This window comes from Piliocolobus tephrosceles, chromosome 8 (genome assembly GCF_002776525.5).
Source record: "Piliocolobus tephrosceles isolate RC106 chromosome 8, ASM277652v3, whole genome shotgun sequence".
Taxonomy (NCBI): domain Eukaryota; kingdom Metazoa; phylum Chordata; class Mammalia; order Primates; family Cercopithecidae; genus Piliocolobus; species Piliocolobus tephrosceles.
In genome coordinates, this window is record NC_045441.1 from 126,524,896 (window position 1) to 126,544,041 (window position 19,146).

General features: G+C 40.4%; 1 protein-coding gene across 1 annotated transcript in view; it reads right to left on the reverse strand.

The window, feature by feature from the left end:
* Positions 1-19,146, reverse strand: part of DGKI (diacylglycerol kinase iota) — a 455,866-nt gene that overhangs the window by 14,234 nt on the left and 422,486 nt on the right. Inside the window, 2 exon segments of the mRNA XM_026456362.1 lie at positions 2,445-2,565; positions 6,739-6,776. Coding sequence (XP_026312147.1) covers positions 2,445-2,565; positions 6,739-6,776 — 159 coding nt within the window.

The window sequence follows — 19,146 nt, forward strand, 5'->3', positions numbered from 1 at the left end:
GAAAAATGAAGCTCTAAGGGATTCCAGGTGAGTCAGAAGTTCAGGACATTGCTCACTTTAAACTGCAGAGACCGGGACATAAGAGAGTGTGGTAGATTAAATATCTCCATGAATTATGCACAGCTCTGGCCATCAAACAGTGGAATCTGTTTCCCAACCTTTTAAGTCTGGGCTGGCCCTGTGACTTGTTTTAGCCAACAGTATACAGTAGAGAGCAACCAGAACTTCCCAACTTAGCTTCAGGACATCTGGCAGCTTCCACTATCACCCATGGGAACCCAGCACTACCATGCTGTGAAGAATCTTGGGAAAAAAAGACCAGGTGTTGAGAAAGGCTTAGGTGTCCTGGCCTTCCATAGCCATCCCAGCTGAAAGCCCCAAACATGTAAGAGTCCATCTTCAATAAAGCCTCATCCAAAAAAGGGGCTGACTGCAGCCTCCTAAATGAGACCAAGTGAGACGGTGGATACAGAGAGGATCCTAGGACTAGGGGAGGAAATACTGCTTCTCGAGGAAAGATGAAAAGATGGGTAGGGGGATGTGGAGGGAGAGATTCCTGGATTGTGTTGTCACTCAAATAGATGGCCAGTGTCTCACCTAACTCCAGAGAAAGGGTAGGTGGGCACCAAATGTCTTAAGGTATCTAAGCAAGCATTCAATCTCTTGGGTAAAGGGTATACTAAAAAGAGTAAATTGGAAGTGATCAACAAGACAGCAACTAGGAGAACTTTAAACCTGAGCTAAAGAAAAATAAAGTGACAGTATACATCTAACCCTCACCTGAGCTTTGTGCAGTAGAAATCCTGAGATATTTTCTTATTCAGGGAAAAAGAATATAGTAGCACTGTGGCTTCACTCTTGCCCAGAAAGGAATAGTTTTAACTGCAAGAGATTGAATAGCCAGGGAAATAGGAGATGGAATGATACAAGCCCCAGACTTAGCACCAAAAATACATCCTACCTACCTAGACTTTCCAGGGCAGACGGGTTTGGGATTATCCAACCCAGCCTACAAGGAGTAAAGAAATTTTGTCATCACGGCCCTTCTGCTTTCCTGGTCTTTCCTTTTTCCAACCCACCCTTTCCACCATTATTCTGTTCAAGCAGAATCTCCACAGTGAGAAGGTGCTGAAGACAAAGCAAGGGGTGTCTAATGTGATTGATAGTTTGGTACCTACCTTGCAAGGACCATATGATGGGATGCGTCTACTATAAACAATTGGCAAATAAGTGCTTGACAAATGGTAGCTACGTTATCTATCTGTGGCTTTACCATAGGACTCAAAACAGCTCCACATATCTGTTTTAAATTTAATTATACACATGATCTTATTTTTTCTTTAGCCTGCAATTACTTGCAAACAGTGACTGTATTTTATTTTTGTGTGTGTACCATCTATAACAGGCAGCTCCTGTTAGGGACTACACAAGTATTTGTTAAATGAATGAATCAATGAATGGAATAAGACATACTTGCTGAATTGCAAAAAAAAAAAAAAAAAAAAAAAAAGAAAAGAAAAGAAAGGAGCAAAAAGGATGTGAATGTTTACGAATATGCTTACTGTCTACAGGCTGAATTTGGGTGCAAAAGGAGTCGGCCATAGGCTGACTATCAGGGCTCAAAGAAACTTTTCCAATCTCTCTGTATACCAAGGTCCAGTAGAATTAGACTATTTCATTCCTTCTCGTTTAAAACAGCCTAGCTAGGCAGTATTTTTTCCACTTTATTCCTGGAAATACTATGAAACATGATAAGTTGAATGTAACCGTTTAGATTTAGTATTCATCAAATGTGTTTATGCTTCCAAAGGGTTTTTAGAGGCAGGTGCTATAGTGCCTGCTACTTCTTGCAAATGATCTGGCACCAAATTAGAAATCCAGTTAGAAAGCAGTCTGGAAGGTTAGTATGATTTGCCACAGACAACACAATAGTACCAGACGTTTTCAAAGAGAATAAAGTGTAACTTGGGTGGAAAAGATAAATGAGATCAAACACAAAAAAAAAAAAAAAAAAAAGGAGAAACTAGAAAGATGTAAAAAAATTATCCTCGTGAATCCTCACAATGATGAACCACAAATATGGATTAGGCAGGGAATCCCAACCCATTAATTTAGAGAAGAGCTCTAGAAAAAATAAAGTGTATGATACCAGGCTGCATTTATTTTTGTCCCCTATTTAAAAAAAAAAAGTAATTAGTCTGAAAAATAGCCTGTAAAGAACTTGGTATGAACACTGTTTCTATTAATTGCTTGGTTAGGACGGCCTATATGTGTCAGTGGTCTGCAACCACGACTGCCTCACATAAGCAGGGGCAGTCGGCTAAACGTTCAAGAGTATTTCTGCCATTCTGAAGACCGTCTGGATGAAAGGCATCTTAGAAAATGCAAAATGCAATGGATTTCACAGATAAGTGATCCTCGGTAAGTTCACTATGCCTACTCACCGTGGTCAAGGATATATTTCACAATCTCCCCGTTGCCGGTTTTAGCTGCGTAGTGAAGGAGTGAACAGTGATCTGGTCCCTGAATTAGCAGACTGCCTCCATTTTTATAGCTTTCTATTAGCTGCAAGAGAGACATACAAAAAGAAGCTCAGGCAGAATCCGGAACAAGGATAACAAGGATAACAGCTAACTGGTAATAAAATAAGGGTCATGTAGCAAACCATAATGTCTATGTCAGAGGACATAGAGGAAAGTCAAAAAGATGAAGTAACATTCCTGGACTGTGTTGTCACTCACAGAGATGACCAGTGTCTCTTCTAACTCTGGAGAGAGTCTGTGGGTATTGAACAGGCTAGGGAAACTGAATCATGCTGAATTACTTTTTTCATTTATTTTCTAAGCACTGGTCTCTATGGTCTCTGTCTCAAGGGAGTGAGGGGTGGAGTGGAAAACAAAAGCTTCTCTATGTTGCCTTAGCATTCTCTTGAGTGAAAGAGTAATTATGGCTATAAGCAGGAATACCTTGGGGACTGTAGCTAAGCTTCTTGCCCGCGTCCTTCAGTTTTTCTTTAGTCTTATGAAACTATATACCAAATATCAAAGCTGCTTTGTCTCTCCTGTGTAAGATCACTGAATACAAGTATAGACACATACGCACGCATGCATGCACGCACACGAACACACGCCTGGCTTCCTTCTTCATCCAGATCTTTAGCCCAGCCTGCAAACCTTGTGTTAATCACCCAACACATACCTAACAGGCTAGAGATGATGTACAGAGTGAGACCCAAAATGATTCAGAAAATGTAATAGTTTCTATGTGAGAGAAGACTGGAAAAAAAAAAACCAGAATTTTGTAGCCTGAGGATAAGGTGGCTAAATGAGGATATGGTCTAAGTTTATAAAATACTGAACATTACAGAAAATGTGAACGAGTCCCTCATCTCCAAACTACAGTATATCAGGACAAGAGTGCCTACATGAAGCTTCTAATAGGTAATTTTGGGACAAATGAGAATTAAATAACCCAGCAGGTAATAAGCAAAATGAACACATTATCTTTTAAGAAGTTAGATGGCACACATTATAGATAATCAGACATCCCATACGGTGAAAGAGCATAAATGACATAAAAGCAAAGGATAAGCCCTAGTGTTCTATACCATTGTAGGATGACTATAGTTAATAATATATTAAATAGTTGTAAATAGCTAGAAGGAGGATGTTGAACATTCCCAACATAAAGAAATGATAAATGTGTGAGGTGTTGGATATGCTAATTACCCTGACCTGATCACTGTATATTATATGTGTCAAAACATCACTATGTACTCCATGAATATGTATAATCATTTGTCAATTAAAAATATTTTTTTAAAAAAAGAACGTAAATTCAGAGTTCACGTCTTCACTCAAATACATCCATAGCATTGTCATGTGCTAGATGTCAGGAAGATAAATGTGAATACAATTCAGTCACTGTGCCCAAAGCCCTCACAGCCCACGGGGGAGACAGATAGGTAAAGAGTCACACAGTAATGGACGGGAACATCACAAAGGTCTCAGAGAAGCACTAGGGACGCATGAAGCAGGGGATGGAAAGAGCCACGGAAGACCTCCCAGGGCGTGGATCAAAAGCAGTAGCTGAATGAAGGTAAGGAACATATGGGACTTCCATCCCTAAACTGGGGGGCAAGAGGGCAGGAAGAAGTAGCTAGCAACTTTCCACAGAAGTCTAAAAGGGAATCCTGTTCTGTTCAACCGCATTGTCTTAAAATGACACTCCCTTTCTTTGTGGGCAGATCGACAAAGGATAACAGCATAGACCCAACCAAACCTGTTCAGGGTCAACTGCCTGGATCCTGCCTTCCTGTGCTGTTTCTAGACACCGTGAACATTCAGTTAGTCCATGGGCATTTTTTGCAGCCCAGTTGTCCAGGAGCTATTTGTGACAGCCTTCACACAGGGGTGGCTCCAGAGATGTTCTGTTCGCTAGTCTCTCGCTCTCTTTCTCTCCCTCTCTCTCTTTCTTTCTCTCCCTCTCCCTCTTGTACAAACACATACACATGTACCCAATTTAATATTTTATATATATTGCACTTTCTACTCAGAAGAAAGAAACAAAAGAAGTTGGAGAAGAGAAGGAGGGCATGAATATTTGAGAAGGAAAATAAAGAAAATATGTAAGAGAGAAAAAGTAAAACCTTAAGCCCTCAGAAAATATTCCATCTCTCAGTAAATAAGGTGTTATTGGCCGGGCGTGGTGGTTCATGCCTGTAATCCCAGTACTTTGGGAGGCCGAGGCGGGCAGGTCACGAGGTCAGGAGATCAACACCATCCTGGCTAACACAGTGAAACCCCGTCTCTACTAAAAATATAAAAAATTAGCCGGGTGTGGTGGCGGGCACCTGTAGTCCCAGCTACTCGAGAGGCTGAGGCAGGAGAATGGTGTGAACCCAGGAGGCAGAGGTTGCAGCGAGCCAAGACTACACCACTGGACTCCAGCCTGGGCAACAGAGCGAGACTCCATTTCCAAAAAGAAAACCAAACGAACAAAAAATAATAAGATGTTATTAAGTCATGTTTTAGTCATTTAGGCAAGAATTATAACAGAGAATGCATTAGGTTGGTGCAAAAATAATTGCAGTTTTTGTCACTGCAATGATAAAAACCGAATTACTTTTGCACCAACCTATAATAAGACAACCAGCTGGATATAGTGATTTCCCACATTGCAAATGATTCTCTATTTAAAAGTACAAAAAAAAGTGTGATAATGAACTCAGGATCCTGGGAAATCAGTTGCCTAAACTGAAAGCATATAGAAAATAAAATGGAAGGGTTTCAAATGTACAGTGCTTTGCCAAATTTTCTGGTGTAGAAACCCACCAGGGGCAGGAATCAATTATATTAATGCCTTTGTTTCCCACAAAACCTAATGGAAGGCTGTGTACAGAGTATAGGATGGTATGGGCTTAATCCACTGGTAAGAAACGGCACTGAACTCATCAATATACTGCTTGGAGAGCACTCTTCTGAGTAACAATTTCTATTGACACTATGATCTGTGCAGTGGCACAGGCACCATTTTCAGGATTTGTGCCTAAAGGGGGCAGCTGATCAAGATGTTTGCAACATTTTCTCCATTTGTTTTCTTCTAGTAACCTGTTAAAAAATGTAGCATAGGTGTCCTTCAGCTTGTCCAACAGATGTGCCTAAAAAAATGTTATGTTTGAGGGTAGGAGTTTTCAGCTTTCTCTTAGGGCTATTGATTCCTCAGTCTGCAATGGCACCTTACTCCACAGGCTGAGGAATCAGGCGTAGCCTCTGCCTTCAGGCAGCTGTCATTACTACAGAGCAGATCAGTTCCAGCAGGGGGTTTGCAGGGGCATATGGGAAGTCATGAGCCTGATGCCTGAAAACGATGTGGGACCAAAAATAACTTTAGAATATTCATAGATGATGTTTATATTATATAACAAATATTTGTATTTCCACCATGTTTAGCTATTAAAAAAACACAGATCTACACTGTCAGAATATTAATAAAACAGCTAACATTTTAGAGCCCCTTCCATGTAATAGGAACAGTCTTGAGAGCTTTCTATGTATTATTACATTAATTCCTCATGACAAGCCAAAGAGAGAGGTAATAGTATTCCATTTTACTGATGAAAAAACTAAGGCACAGAGAGAATTAAATAATTACACGAAATCACACAGATAGTGTAAGACAGAGCCAAGATCCGAACTCAGAAAGCCTGACTTCAGATTTTACATTCACCCTCAGGGCAGTGGTGACTGCTTCCTTCCTTCTGAACAAAACTCACCAGAAAACATAAGCACAAATTAAACTATTCCAAGTGGATCAAGGTTCTTGTTTGACTAACTATGATCCCCAAAGTATAAAACCATAAAAAGGAAAGATTAATCTCTGACCTGAAGAATGCATTTCTGAGTGTTGTCCAGGTAATTCTTACAGATGCATTCATTTCAATACCTGCCTGAAAGGAAATCTTTAAATTCTTCTAATGTCAGCTTCCAGAGGGCAGGCACACTGTGCACATTGCAGCCTGGGGACATGCAGTTCATTTTAAGTAACTGAGATAAGTACCCTGGTGCTCTTGAACACCCTCTCTGCTCAGTTCTCAAAAGAATATCTTGCCTCTTCTATGCAGCCAGTGCAAGCACGGGGATGATAAGTGATAGACGGGAACACAGAAATTTGGTGAGGAATGATGTTGATTTAATGTTCTTAAATCATCGCCAAAGATTTGGTAGGAAGATATCTTACCTTCATAAGATCACCAGCTATTACTGCCTGCAAAATTGCTGTGAAAGACAAAAGAGAGATGTCCTATTAGTAGAAGACCCTTTCATTAAAATATTACACAAAGTTGGATCCATATTTGGGATAAGTAGTCTACATTTGGGGCAGGAATCAGAGAAGGAAAATATCTTGGTCAAACAGACTGAGGCCCCCTCTTTAGCCCTTCCCCACCCAGGTACCCATTCCATGCATCCTTCTAGAGCCCATGTGTGCCCCCTCCAGCTTTGGTACAGTAAATATTTAAAAAACTGGAGTCACACCAATTGGGTTCAAATCTCAACTCTGACACTTTAATCAGCAGGACACTGGGCAAATCATTTAACCCCTCTGAGCCTCAGTTTCCACATTTGTAAAAGAGCAGGTTTAAACTTAGTAGGGTTCATGAAGTCCTATGAATGTCCCTAACCCAGCCACGGATGCAGAGTAAGTGCCTAATTATGATTGCACTTGCTTCCTTCTTTCTAGTTCCTTCTACTTTGCTCTCTTGGGATTTAAGCAATCACCAGTCTTTTTGTGTGTTTTGTGGTGATAGATAAATACCTATTGCTATGAATATTAAGAGGACTGGAGACAGCAAAGAGGAATCAAGTCTATTTTAACTGTGTTCTTGAGAAAAAAACCATATGTTTGGCATATAATTTACTGATGATTTTTATGGAAAAAAGCCTAGAGGTAATAGGTAACTTAAACTACTTTTAAGAATATGTAGCCTTAGGGAAAAAAATAGATGTGTCTAATGATTCATGCACCTTATGTGGGGAGTAGAAGAGGAATGAGAGGCTGGGCACGGTGGCTCACGCCTGTAATCCCGATACTTTGTGAAGCCGAGGCGGGTGGATCATTTGAGGTCAGGAGTTCGAGACCAGCTTGGCCAACATAGTAGACCCCATCTCTACTAAAAATACAAAAATTAGCTGGCGTGTTGGCACATCTGTAATTCCAGCTACTCGGGAGGCTGAGGCAGGAGAATTGCTTGAATTCGAGAGGCAGAGTTGCAGTGAGCCAAGATTACACCACTGCCCTCCTGCCCAGGCAACAGAGTGAGACTCCATCTCGAAAAAAAATAAATAAATAAAATGTTTTATTTTAGATTCAGGAGATGCATGTGGTGCAGGTTTGTTACAAGGATATATTGCAAGATGCTGAGGTTTGAGCTTCTATTGATCCCAACACCCAGAGAGTGAACATAGTGCTCAACAGGAGGTTTTACAGCCCTTGTCCCCCTCCCCCTCTCCTTCTAGAGTTCCCAGTGTCTATTGCTCCCATCTTTGTGTGCATGAGTACCCAAGATTTAGCTCTCACTTACAAATAAGAGCATGTGATATTTGGTTTTCTGTTTCTGCATTAATTCTCTTAGGATAATGGTCTTCAGTTGCACCCATGTTGTTACAAAGGACATGATTTCACTGTTTTTATGACTGTGTAGTATTCCATGGTGTATATGTACCACATTTTCTTTATGCACTCCACTGCTGATAGGCACCTATGTTGATTCCATGTCTTTACTCCTCTAAATAGTACTAAGATGAACAGTGTAGCACACGTGTCTTTTTGGTAGGATGATTACTTTTCCTTTAGGTATATAGCCAGTAATGGGATTGCTGGGTTGAATGGTAGTTCTGCTTTAAGTTCTCTGAGAAATCTCCAAACTGCTTTCCACAGTGGCTAAACTAATTTAAATTTCTAACAACAGTGTATAAGCATTCCCTTTTCTCCACAGCCTCGCCAACATCTGTTATTTTTTGACTTTCAAAAAATAGATTTTAAGGCTTTAAAGTCACAAAATTTTAGAAGAAAAATAATTTAAATGTATTTTGCAAAGTGATATTTTATTCCTATTTGAGTAGTCTCTCATACAGAGTTAGCCAAAAATGCTGTATCACGCATTAAATTACATGGAGCCCCCAGCTGTCACAGAGCAAAACCCCCAAAGCTTTTATATTGAGTATTTATGAGTCCTGGGTGTGCAGATGCAAAGGACCACAAGAATGTTAAACTCGCTCATTGGCCCTTGGTTGAGTGCCTTCCCTTTGACCAAAGCTGAAGCCTTGGAAATTTATGGAAATGATGAGGGCTATTTGAACATCAGAGGAAAAAGAAGGTAGGAAGAAGAGAAGAATGGAGAAAAATGGAGAACAGAAAAGAGAGAAGAAAAGTTCCTCGCCATAACAAGCTATAAGCAGCATCCTCTTTGCATTCCCCTGTGAACCCTAGCATATTGCTTTGCACATTGTAGGTGCGCACCAATTAATTGTTGAACTGACTGAAAAGAAAACAAAAAGAGAAAAGGAGAAGAAAAAAGAGATGAAGAGAAAGGGAATTAATAAAGTGTTATGTGACTTTAAAAAATCCTATGAAAACATGGTGTCTTACTCTTCATTTTATAAATGTCTACAGTGGAGTTTAAAGTAAGTTAATTCTCTCGAGGTATAGTGGCCCAAATCAGCACCATAATACAGACCCTGTGTGAGCCTGTGTCCAGTGCCCTCAGTGAGTTCATTATGCACAGAACTCTACTAGGCTCTGCAAGGCCTATAGGCAGGGAAAAGACCACTGTTGTCAGGTTTCTAATGTGAAAAAGGCTCTCAAGTGGAGTCTAATTCTAATCACTACAATTTATTGGACACGTAAATTTTGGAAGTTATTCAGTCATTTTGAACCAGTTCTCTCATTTGCAAATGAGGTTAGCAGCTGCACTGCTCACCTCTCAGTAGTTAGGATAAAATTTTTAAAGTGTTTTATAAATAGATATGTTATATAAACAGAAGGCACAGTTTTCAGTATTTTGTGACTGCACATAAGTACATGAAAAAGACATATGGACCTTCAGAAGGAGCCTACCAATAAGGGTAAAATTGGCATGTGAAGTTGGGAAGACATATCCCTGTTAATATAGAACCCATCAGATTAGAAGCACAGATAAATGAGCCAAGGATATGGTGTTTAACAAAAACCCTGCATTGAAGGACAGGGAAAGAGAGTCTGGAGAAAGTAAAGCCAGTCCTTCATATCTGCAGGTTCCACATCTGCAGATTCAACTAACCTCACATTGAAAACATTCAAATAAAATAATAATAATACAGTAAAAAATATTATAAATTTTAAAAGTACAGTATAACAACTATTTACATAGAGCATTTGCATTATATTAGGTATCATAAGTAATCTACGATGACCTGAAGTGTACAGGAGGATGTGCATAGGTTACACACAAATACTGAGGGATCAGGGACTTGAGCATCTGTAGATTTTGGTATCTGCAAGGGGTCCTGGAACTAATCCCCCACAGACACCGAGTAACAATTGTATTAGCAATCACAGGTCCAGGAGAACAAATCAGTCTGGACTTTAATACTATAGGATGTTCTCCTGACGGAAGTAGAATGTCCCTGATAGGAGAGAAGCAAGGTTAGGAAAGTTGCATGAGGGCGCAGTTAATGCAAAGCCTTGTAACACACACAGAAGTTCAAAACATAACCTATGTTCTCGGCCAGACATGGTGGCTCACGCCTGTAATCCCAGCACTTTGGGAGGCTAAGGCAGGTGGATCACGAGGTCAGGAGTTCAAGACCAGCCTGGCTAAGATGGTGAAACCCTGTCTCTACTAAAAATAAAAATAAAAATAAATTAGCCAGGTGTGGTGGTGGGCACCCATAATCCCAGCTACGCAGGAGGCCAAGGCAGAGAATTGCTTGAACCTGGTAGGCGGAGGTTGCAGTGAGCCGAGATTATGCCACTGCACTCCAGCCTGAGCCACAGAGCGAGACTCTGTCTCAAAACCAACCAACCAACAAACAAACAAAAAAACAACAAAATAGCCTATGTTCTCAAGACTGTATTGAAACATTTGTCAGAATTTAAAAGTTAATAAAAAGAGAGAGAGAAAAACAGAGAAAGGAGAAAGGAAACAGAAAAGGAAAGAAAAATGAATAAATTAACTGAAAGCATTTATGTAATAAAATTTGGTGCATGTAAGCAATAAAGCAAGATGATGAAAAAACTCCCCAGGACAAAGGCTATTTAAAGATCACTAAATATGTAAGTCAATAAAAATAGGACAGTCTGGGTAAAACTCTTGACTAGGTGTGGAGTTCATAGAAGGCTTCCTGAAGTAGATGAAGTTTAAGCTGACTCTTCTATGATACATAGATTAATTAACAAAGAAGGTTTGAAAAATCCTTGTAAGATGAAGGAAGGATGTGAACACAGAGATAATGGTAAGTCATGGTGTCTGAGGGAATCTGCAAAGAGCTTTGTGTTGTCACATCTGAGGTGGAGAGTAGTCTCAGGTAACGTGATCCAAGGTTTCACAGGAACCACTCCAGGGAGTGAGTCTGACACCAAGATAAGGCACTTAAATTTTATTCTCCTGGTGATGAGAAGCTGTTAAAGAGCTAAAAGCAAACCAGGAGAGCATATAAATGTCCTTAAGCATGTCAGTGTGAGTCTGCTTCTCCCCCTCTGGAAACAGTTAAGTTCCCACTCTTCATTCCTTTCTCCCCATAGCCAACACTACAGCCTCTTTCAACTTCTACCCCATATCATTCACAAGCATTGTTATTTGTGTTTATTGGTTTCCAACAGCCTCCCAGTTTGAAGTCCCCTTGAATAGGTAGAAGATCATATGACAGAATCATAACCATGAATAATTTCCAACAGTACTGGATGTGGAAAGCATGAATATTTATTTTAAGTCAAGCAATACACCCAAGGGTAGCTATTATGCAAACATTATTAGAAACAAGGCTCACTTCTCTCTCCTGATTAATGTCCTTCCCTATGAACACTGTTGTTGAAGATTTCTTCCACATAAAAAGAGCCTGAATCTATTATTATTCAACTCCAGATAATAACCTTCTGAAGGATTGAGCTTAAAAACAAATAACGAGTTGTTGTGATTACAATATTATTCTTCATAGTTTCTTGAGCTCTGAGCTTGTCTTCCTGCCTTTCTCAAAACTCCTTCATACTAAGGAAACAATGCTCCAAAATTCAAAGAAGCAGGGAAAGTCAAGTTGCTAACGGACATAAAAGTTGTTAAGTATGTGAATAATAAGTTTCCTGGAAAATTAAATCACAGAAATTTATGAAGACAGGAATGTAAGGGGATAGGAAACTGAGAAACTTTTCATTTTTACAGGTTAGAAGTTGAATCATTACTTCATAGGAAATGGTTTATTTTTCCTTCTCTGCTGTACCTTCAAATAAATTGTTGTTCAGCACACATACCAAGACAGAAAGCTGGGACTAAGAAGTCAAGACTTTCAGGAAGGAACTGCCATCTTCCTTCTCACAGCCTCTCTTAAGCCTGGGCTCCCAAGAGTCTGGATATGCTTAGACATCCATGTGCAGAAAGAAGAGATGGCTTCTATCATGTGGAATCAGGAAAGGGAGAAGACAGCTGCTGTGATCTGAATGTTTGTATCCCTCCAAAATTCACGTTGAAACTTAATCCCCGGTGTGGTATTAAGAGGCGGGGCCTTTTAGGAAGTGATGAAGTCACGAAAACTTCACCCTCATGAAGGAAATCAACGCCCTTCTAAAAGAGCCTTGAGAGAGTTGCCTGGACTTTCTCTCTCTTCTACCATGTGAGGACACAGTCTTCATTTCTATTCGCTTTCCCATTACGCGAGGATGCAGCAAGAGCTTGCCATCTTTGAAACAGAGCAATTTGCTAGCACCTTGATCTTGGTCTTCCCAGAATCTACAACCATGAGAAATAAATTTCTATTATTTATACATGATCCAGTCTAAGATATTTTGTCCTAGCAGCAGGAACAGTCTAAGATCCCCACCTGTTCCCACCATGCCAGGCCCCGTTTGAGGCAGTAAGAAGGCAGCAATGTATAACACAAAACGTCATCATGGAGTTACATTTTTGGCAAGAAGTACAAAACAAAATCCAGCTTATTATTAGGAAGGGATATGCCATAATTGAGTCTACATTCAGACTTCCTGGGTTTAAGTCCTGTGAGTGCCACTAACTGCTATGACCTCGGCCAAGTTAGTTTACCAAGCTCCAGTTCTATCAGCGGAAAAATAAAACAGCAGTTCTTTTGAGGCTCTGTCTTGCAAATAAGCTCAAGGTACAGAGAACCTAATCATTAAGGTACCTGGACATCTGCCGAGAGCAGCAGGGAGTACTGATGTTTTCAGCCCCATCACACAGAAAAAGAATTATTTTAGACTAAGGTAGAATTTGGCATATGACTACTTCTGAAGGGATGGCTTAAGGTTGTAATTATTGCTGTGCAGAAGAAAATACTGGGGAATAAAAAGTATACAGAACTTGGCAAAGCCATATATATATCTGTGATTCTCAATAAAGCAACTGAAATAACTACATTGTTACATACAAAATAGAATCACAACTCTGGGGGTGCAGTCCAGTGGTACAGCATTTGACTACAAAATAGAATCACAACTCTGAGCACTTATGTCTATTTTTTAAAAGTTTAATCTTTCATATTCAGTTATTTTTTAGTTTTAAAAAATAATGTCCTATTACCAAACTGTTGTCTGTCCATAGTAGCAGTCATCTAACTCTTTTTTTCCAAAATTATAGAAGAAAAAAATAAGAGTAAACATAAAAACTGCTAAACAAAGAACAGCTTGTAGAGATGTAGGGAAAAACATCAGTTGATTCATTGAGAATCATAAATATATCTAGCTTTGCCAAGTTCTGTGGACTTTTACTCCTAAATATTTTCATGTGCAAAACAAGAGTCATGACCCTCAACTCTTTCTTGAGGAGTAATAATACTCTACTTTCTAGAGCTGTATTTGGTCTTAGTCTAACCTTTCATTTCATAGATGAGGAAAGTAGGGCTTGAGATCTGAACTGACCTTTGCAGGGTCACACAGATTAGTCAGCAATCCAGCTGAGAGACAAAGGACTCTTGTTTCATTTACTTGCTGCCTCCCTTCCCCAAGTCTGAGTTTCTTCCACTATACAATGCTGTTTCTCCTTTGTTTAACTTGGAGCAGGACAGCCAAAAATGAAAATAAATAACCCCCGGGAAGAGTTGCATGAATGCATGGCATACAAAATGAAGTTAAAGTAAATTTACAGTTTTAAGTCCCAACTTTTTGTGTGTGCCAGCAGAGACACAATCCATGGCAAATGTGACACAAATAATTCTCAATCTTATCATGACTGAAGTCTTCATAGTTTGCCTTTATTCAATCCGTTACTTCTTGTGTGGCTACCAGATAGCTTATACCATAGCTGCCCAATAGCTCACTCTCTGAGATACATATTTCTGCATAGCCTTTCCTGTATTTACATTATCAGAAGCATTCTGTCCAATTTTTCTACTTTGTGAGCAGCCAGCCATGATACATAAGCAACAAACTGTGAAGGCTTAGTTCACAAAAAAAAAAAAAAAAAATGAAATTTAGTATAATCGTTAAACATAGCAAAGGTAATCTAACACACATTTACCGGTATGGATGACCACTGTGAATTATGCTAATGAGGCATAAATGGGAAGCAGCTCAAGAAAAATGACTGTAATTAATATTATTTTACATAGGCATACTGAATAAGTCCAAGATAAGGTGAGAAAGAAAAGGAATTATATACATATGTAAAGACCTCTGTATTTTCATCTAGTCCTAGAAGACCTTTTCACAATCAGTAAAAAGATATGTGACAAATTATTTGTTGTAATAAAAGTTAAAATACTGAAGGTTTTTAACATATTAGAACAGATTTAAGATTATTCTTCTAATGAAATGCAACTCTGTATCAACTATTATTGTAAAGGTAAACTGAGGCTGGAGCCGAACCGGGAATGAAGACACACACGGCAAATGGCAGTGAGAATAGCCTTTATTAGGGCTTGCGGGCGAGGTTCCTCGGTCCAAAGGCGTGGGCCAAGGAAGTCGCACTGAGGGAGGAGGGTAGGGGCTTCTTATAGCCTGGGAGGTAGGGAAGCTGGTTGTGCAAACAGGGCCTGGGGGGTCTTGAAACTACTAGGGCAGGAGTTGAGTAAGGGTCATGAGGAAGGGGTCTTTGGAAACTGTCAACTGAAACTGCTGTTTACGAACTTGTGGAATGCAGGTGAGCTGCAGGTCATGGGGGAGTGTGGCTGCCCAGCCAGAACTCTGACGCATGTAAGTCTGCGGGTGTGTACAAGGGTGAAGGGAGTCTTTAACAAAAGGCCTGCTACGCCGGGTAACGCCGCCATGTTGGGTCTAGATTCCTGCCTAACAATTATTGCATAGCAAAATATATGGCTTAAAACCCAATTATTTCTTTTGCTCAAAAATCTGTATTTGGGGCAGGGTTCTGTAGAGACAGTTTGTCTTTGTTATACCTGGCAGCAGTTGGAGCTGCTCCACTAAGAGCTGAAAGATCCACTTTAAATATGATCAGACACATGGCTAGTAACTAGGTACTGGTATGGGCTGGGAGTCTTGGTTCCTCTCATGTGGGATTCCTGGGCTTCCCATGTGCTGCTTGGGCTTTCTCATAAGATGGTGGTTGGGCTCCAAAAGCAACAATCCCAAGAGAGCCTAGTGATCAACTCACCTTGTCTTGGAAATCCCAAAGTATCATTCCTGCTGCAGTCCCACATTTGCCCATATAAAAGGAGAGAGAGCATAGATCCCATATTTCAATGGAAAGAGCATCAAAGTCACATTTCAAGATGAGTGTGTAGACGGGAGAAGATGCCATGGCTATTTTTGAAAAGTACAAACTGTCACATCATACATTTGAATTGTGATGTGTTTTGAGTCGGAGGGCTGGTGTTGACTTGTTAGTGTTGGGAAAGGACTATGACCCACAGTCTTGTTCCCTATGTCACTTATGGGAATGTGTTATGCATACAATGTCATCTGGTTTATGTCATGAGTATCTTGGAAGAAAAATTTAAAAAGCTGAAAACTGCTTTTCTGGAGGAACAGCTTTTTGGAGCAGGAAGAAAAAACAAAAGCAGGGGAAAGACTAAGAAGACAACCAGTGTTTGTTGGATTGACTTAAAAATTCTGTCTTAGATAAGTCTGTCCCTAATCTCTCATTAATAATCAGATGTGGTCAGTCACAGTGGCTCACACCTGTAATCCCAACACTTTGGGAGGCCGAGGCGGGTGGATCACCTGAGGTCAGGAGTTCGAGACCAGCCTGGCCAACGTGGTACAACCCAGTCTCTGCTAAAAGTACAAAAATTAGCCAGGTGTGATGGCAGGCGCCTGTAGTCTCAGCTACTCAGAAGGATGAGACAGGAGAATCACTTGAACCCGGGAGGCGGAAGTTGCAGTGAGCCAAGATCGTGCCACTGCACTCTAGCCTGAGTGACAGAGGGAGACTCTGGCTCAATAAAAAAGAAAAAGAAAATCAGATGTGAGAGAAGAGACTCTCTCAATCTCCTCCCCTTTTTCCTCCTTCAAACACTCACTGAATTCTAGGTTTATACCCCTCACACTCCATCTACCAGCGTCTCCTCCATTGCTGAAACATGGTGCAGAGCACACATCTCACGTGGCTACCTTCTCATCATCCCTGGGATTAATCTATCAGTGACATCAAAAGGCCATTAAATACCACAGTGGCCTTATATTCAAACACCACCTGTGCCAAATCCATCTTAGAGTGTGTAACCATAGATAGGAGACAAAAATAGGTTTTGTTTCTCTCTAATGACAAAATTAATCTCCCAATTCAATTAATTCCTGCTAATTAAATGCATGAATATATATTGGCTCTTTCCATCTGCTGTGGCAATCCTTTTAAAGCTCCTATTAGCATGGAAGAGATTTCTGTTTGGAGAAAAAAACAAACAACCTCCATCTAGTGTTCCCTCCTGGCAGAAAACCTCTACCTTGCTGCCAGAGGACCAGGATGTGCTCCCTTCAAAAGCAGTCCATTCCACTTCCTTTATTCACCGCTGGAATTGGCTATAAACAGCACAGGGACCAGATGTCTCCCCAAAGCATCCCAGTTGCTTATCTGTTGTTGTGAAATTGTTTAACTGTTTCACGTGTCTACGTTCCACTTCTGTGATTAAGTCATAAGCATGAGGACATTATTTTCTCTTTGTTTTAGCCATACTATATCTTTCACTGAAATCTCTATGGGACAGAAAATACATGAAGTGTTTAATAAATAGTTGGTTGATCCTTTTGACCTGGTGATTCAGCCGGATATCATTTCAATACACTTTAAACTCTGGATTGAGGAAGACATTCTAGGGAGTGGAAGAAAGCTCACTTTACTGGCCCCTGCTATATCTTGCAATCAATTTTGGAGTCACAAATATCTTCAGATCTCTTTGTAAATCTCATGGTGTTTATTAGATGCATCTAGTAAACACAGCAAAACACCACTGCAACTATCTCATGAGATCAGAAATGTTTATGAGTCAAATCAGAGCTGTATATTAGCAATGATACTTGTTACTTCCTAGAACATGGATAGTAACCCTTAGATACGTGTTAAAGCAAACTTCATGGATGAATTAATTTGCTTTGAGCACTGGGTTAGTGAAAACAAGCTCATGGGTTACAGGCCCAATGGACTCACACTCTTCCAGAATCACAGCACGTCACTTTCAGCCTGCTGTGTAACATACATGCCACCAGTCACAAAGGACCAGCATCAGGTCTCAAAATACCTTCTGGAAAATCTCTATAACTCAGTATCAATTTTTCTCTAGCAATAAATTAATATAATTACCTTTGGATGTAATGGGAAAACAAATTTTTTATGTAGTACCACCATCTAAAGTAATATACAGCTATTCCCTTAAAACTAGAAAAATATAACTTCATTTTTAATATCCATATTGTAGAATCCTATTAACTATTTTGTTAGGTAAACATTAAGCTTGCAAAAAATCCAGGGAGGAGTTTTCATATTTGTAAAGCATTTTCTTTTCTTCCTTTTTTTGTTTTTAAGACGGAGTCTGGCTCTGTCACCCAGGCTGGAGTGCAGTGGGGCCATCTTGGCTCACTGCAAGCTCCACCTCCCGGATTCTCACCATTCTCCTGCCTCAGCCTCCTGAGTAGCTGGGACTACAGGCACCCGCCACAACGCCCAGCTAATTTTTTTGTATTTTTAGTAGAGGCGGGGTTTCACCGTGTTAGCCAGGATGGTCTCAATCTCCTGACCTTGTGATCTGCCGGCCTTGGTCTCCCAAAGTGCTGGGATTACAGGCATGAGCCACCGCATCTGGCCTTGTAAAGCATTTTCATCTTGAACCTAAAATAATTACAGTACACAGTAACACTATTTCCCCCTTCTTAACATTTGAATGAAATAATATGTGTGTTGGAAACTGATGCAGCAATGCAAGAGATTTTTTTTTTAAAGAAGTTCTAGTACTCTGAAGGTCCTTCATCCCTATAATGTTGAGAGAGTTTAGATTGTCTAACTGTGTTTAATTTTACTTTCCTGGCATTTGGACGAGAAAGCTATAATCTTGAGAGAGTAACAGAAATGGAAGCACTAATAAAGTCCTTATTATCCCCACAGATGAGAGGAGGGTGCCACATAAAAGAGAACTGCTGCTGGCCTGTAGCTCTGGTGACTTTTACAGAGAAGCACAGAGAGAACTTCAGGCCTTGGCTTTACCCCTTCCTTCAACATCAGGCAGGCATTCTTCCTGCAATCAGGGTCCCTGAATCCACTGGATGTGTTTTAGCAGTGTCCTTCAAGGACTCTGAAAGGAACTGAGGGTCAACAAGTGTACTCATGTTTCACCCAGTGATATCTGTAAGCAGGTCTGATGTGGCCTGAGAGTAATGGATAGTTTCTGGGTTTTTTTTTTTTTTTTTTTTTTTTTTGAGACGGAGTCTTGCTTTGTCGCCCAGGCTGGAGTGCAGTGGCGAGATCTCGGCTCACTGCAAGCTCTGCCTCCTGGGTTCACCCCATTCTCCTGCCTCAGCCTCCAAGTAGCTGGGACTATAGGCACGTACCACCATGCCCAGCTAATTTTTTGTATTTTTAGTAGAGACGGGGTTTCACCATGTTAGCCAGGATGGTCTCGATCTCCTGACGTCATGATCCGCCTGCCTTGGCCTCCCAAAGTGCTGGGATCACAGGCGTGAGCCACTGTGCCCGGCCTGGTTCCTGGTTTTAACCAAACATTAAGACTGCTTGGAAAATGGTGTTTAAGGTCAGAAGTCAAGTACAGTTGAGTACGTACTAGAGCTCAAAAAGATTATAAGCTTATGAGTCATCCAGTCATCAGGATGCACATTACATTTCTTCTCAGTGCCTAGCAGCAAACTGACCACTCTGTAAGATAAAGGCCTTTTAAACCAAAAAGAAGAACAGCTAAACACCCCTCATTGGAACAAAAGTAAACTTGGGAAGGAGTTAATTTAGCAAAGGTCATGTTCAGGGACATACCAGCAAAATGCACA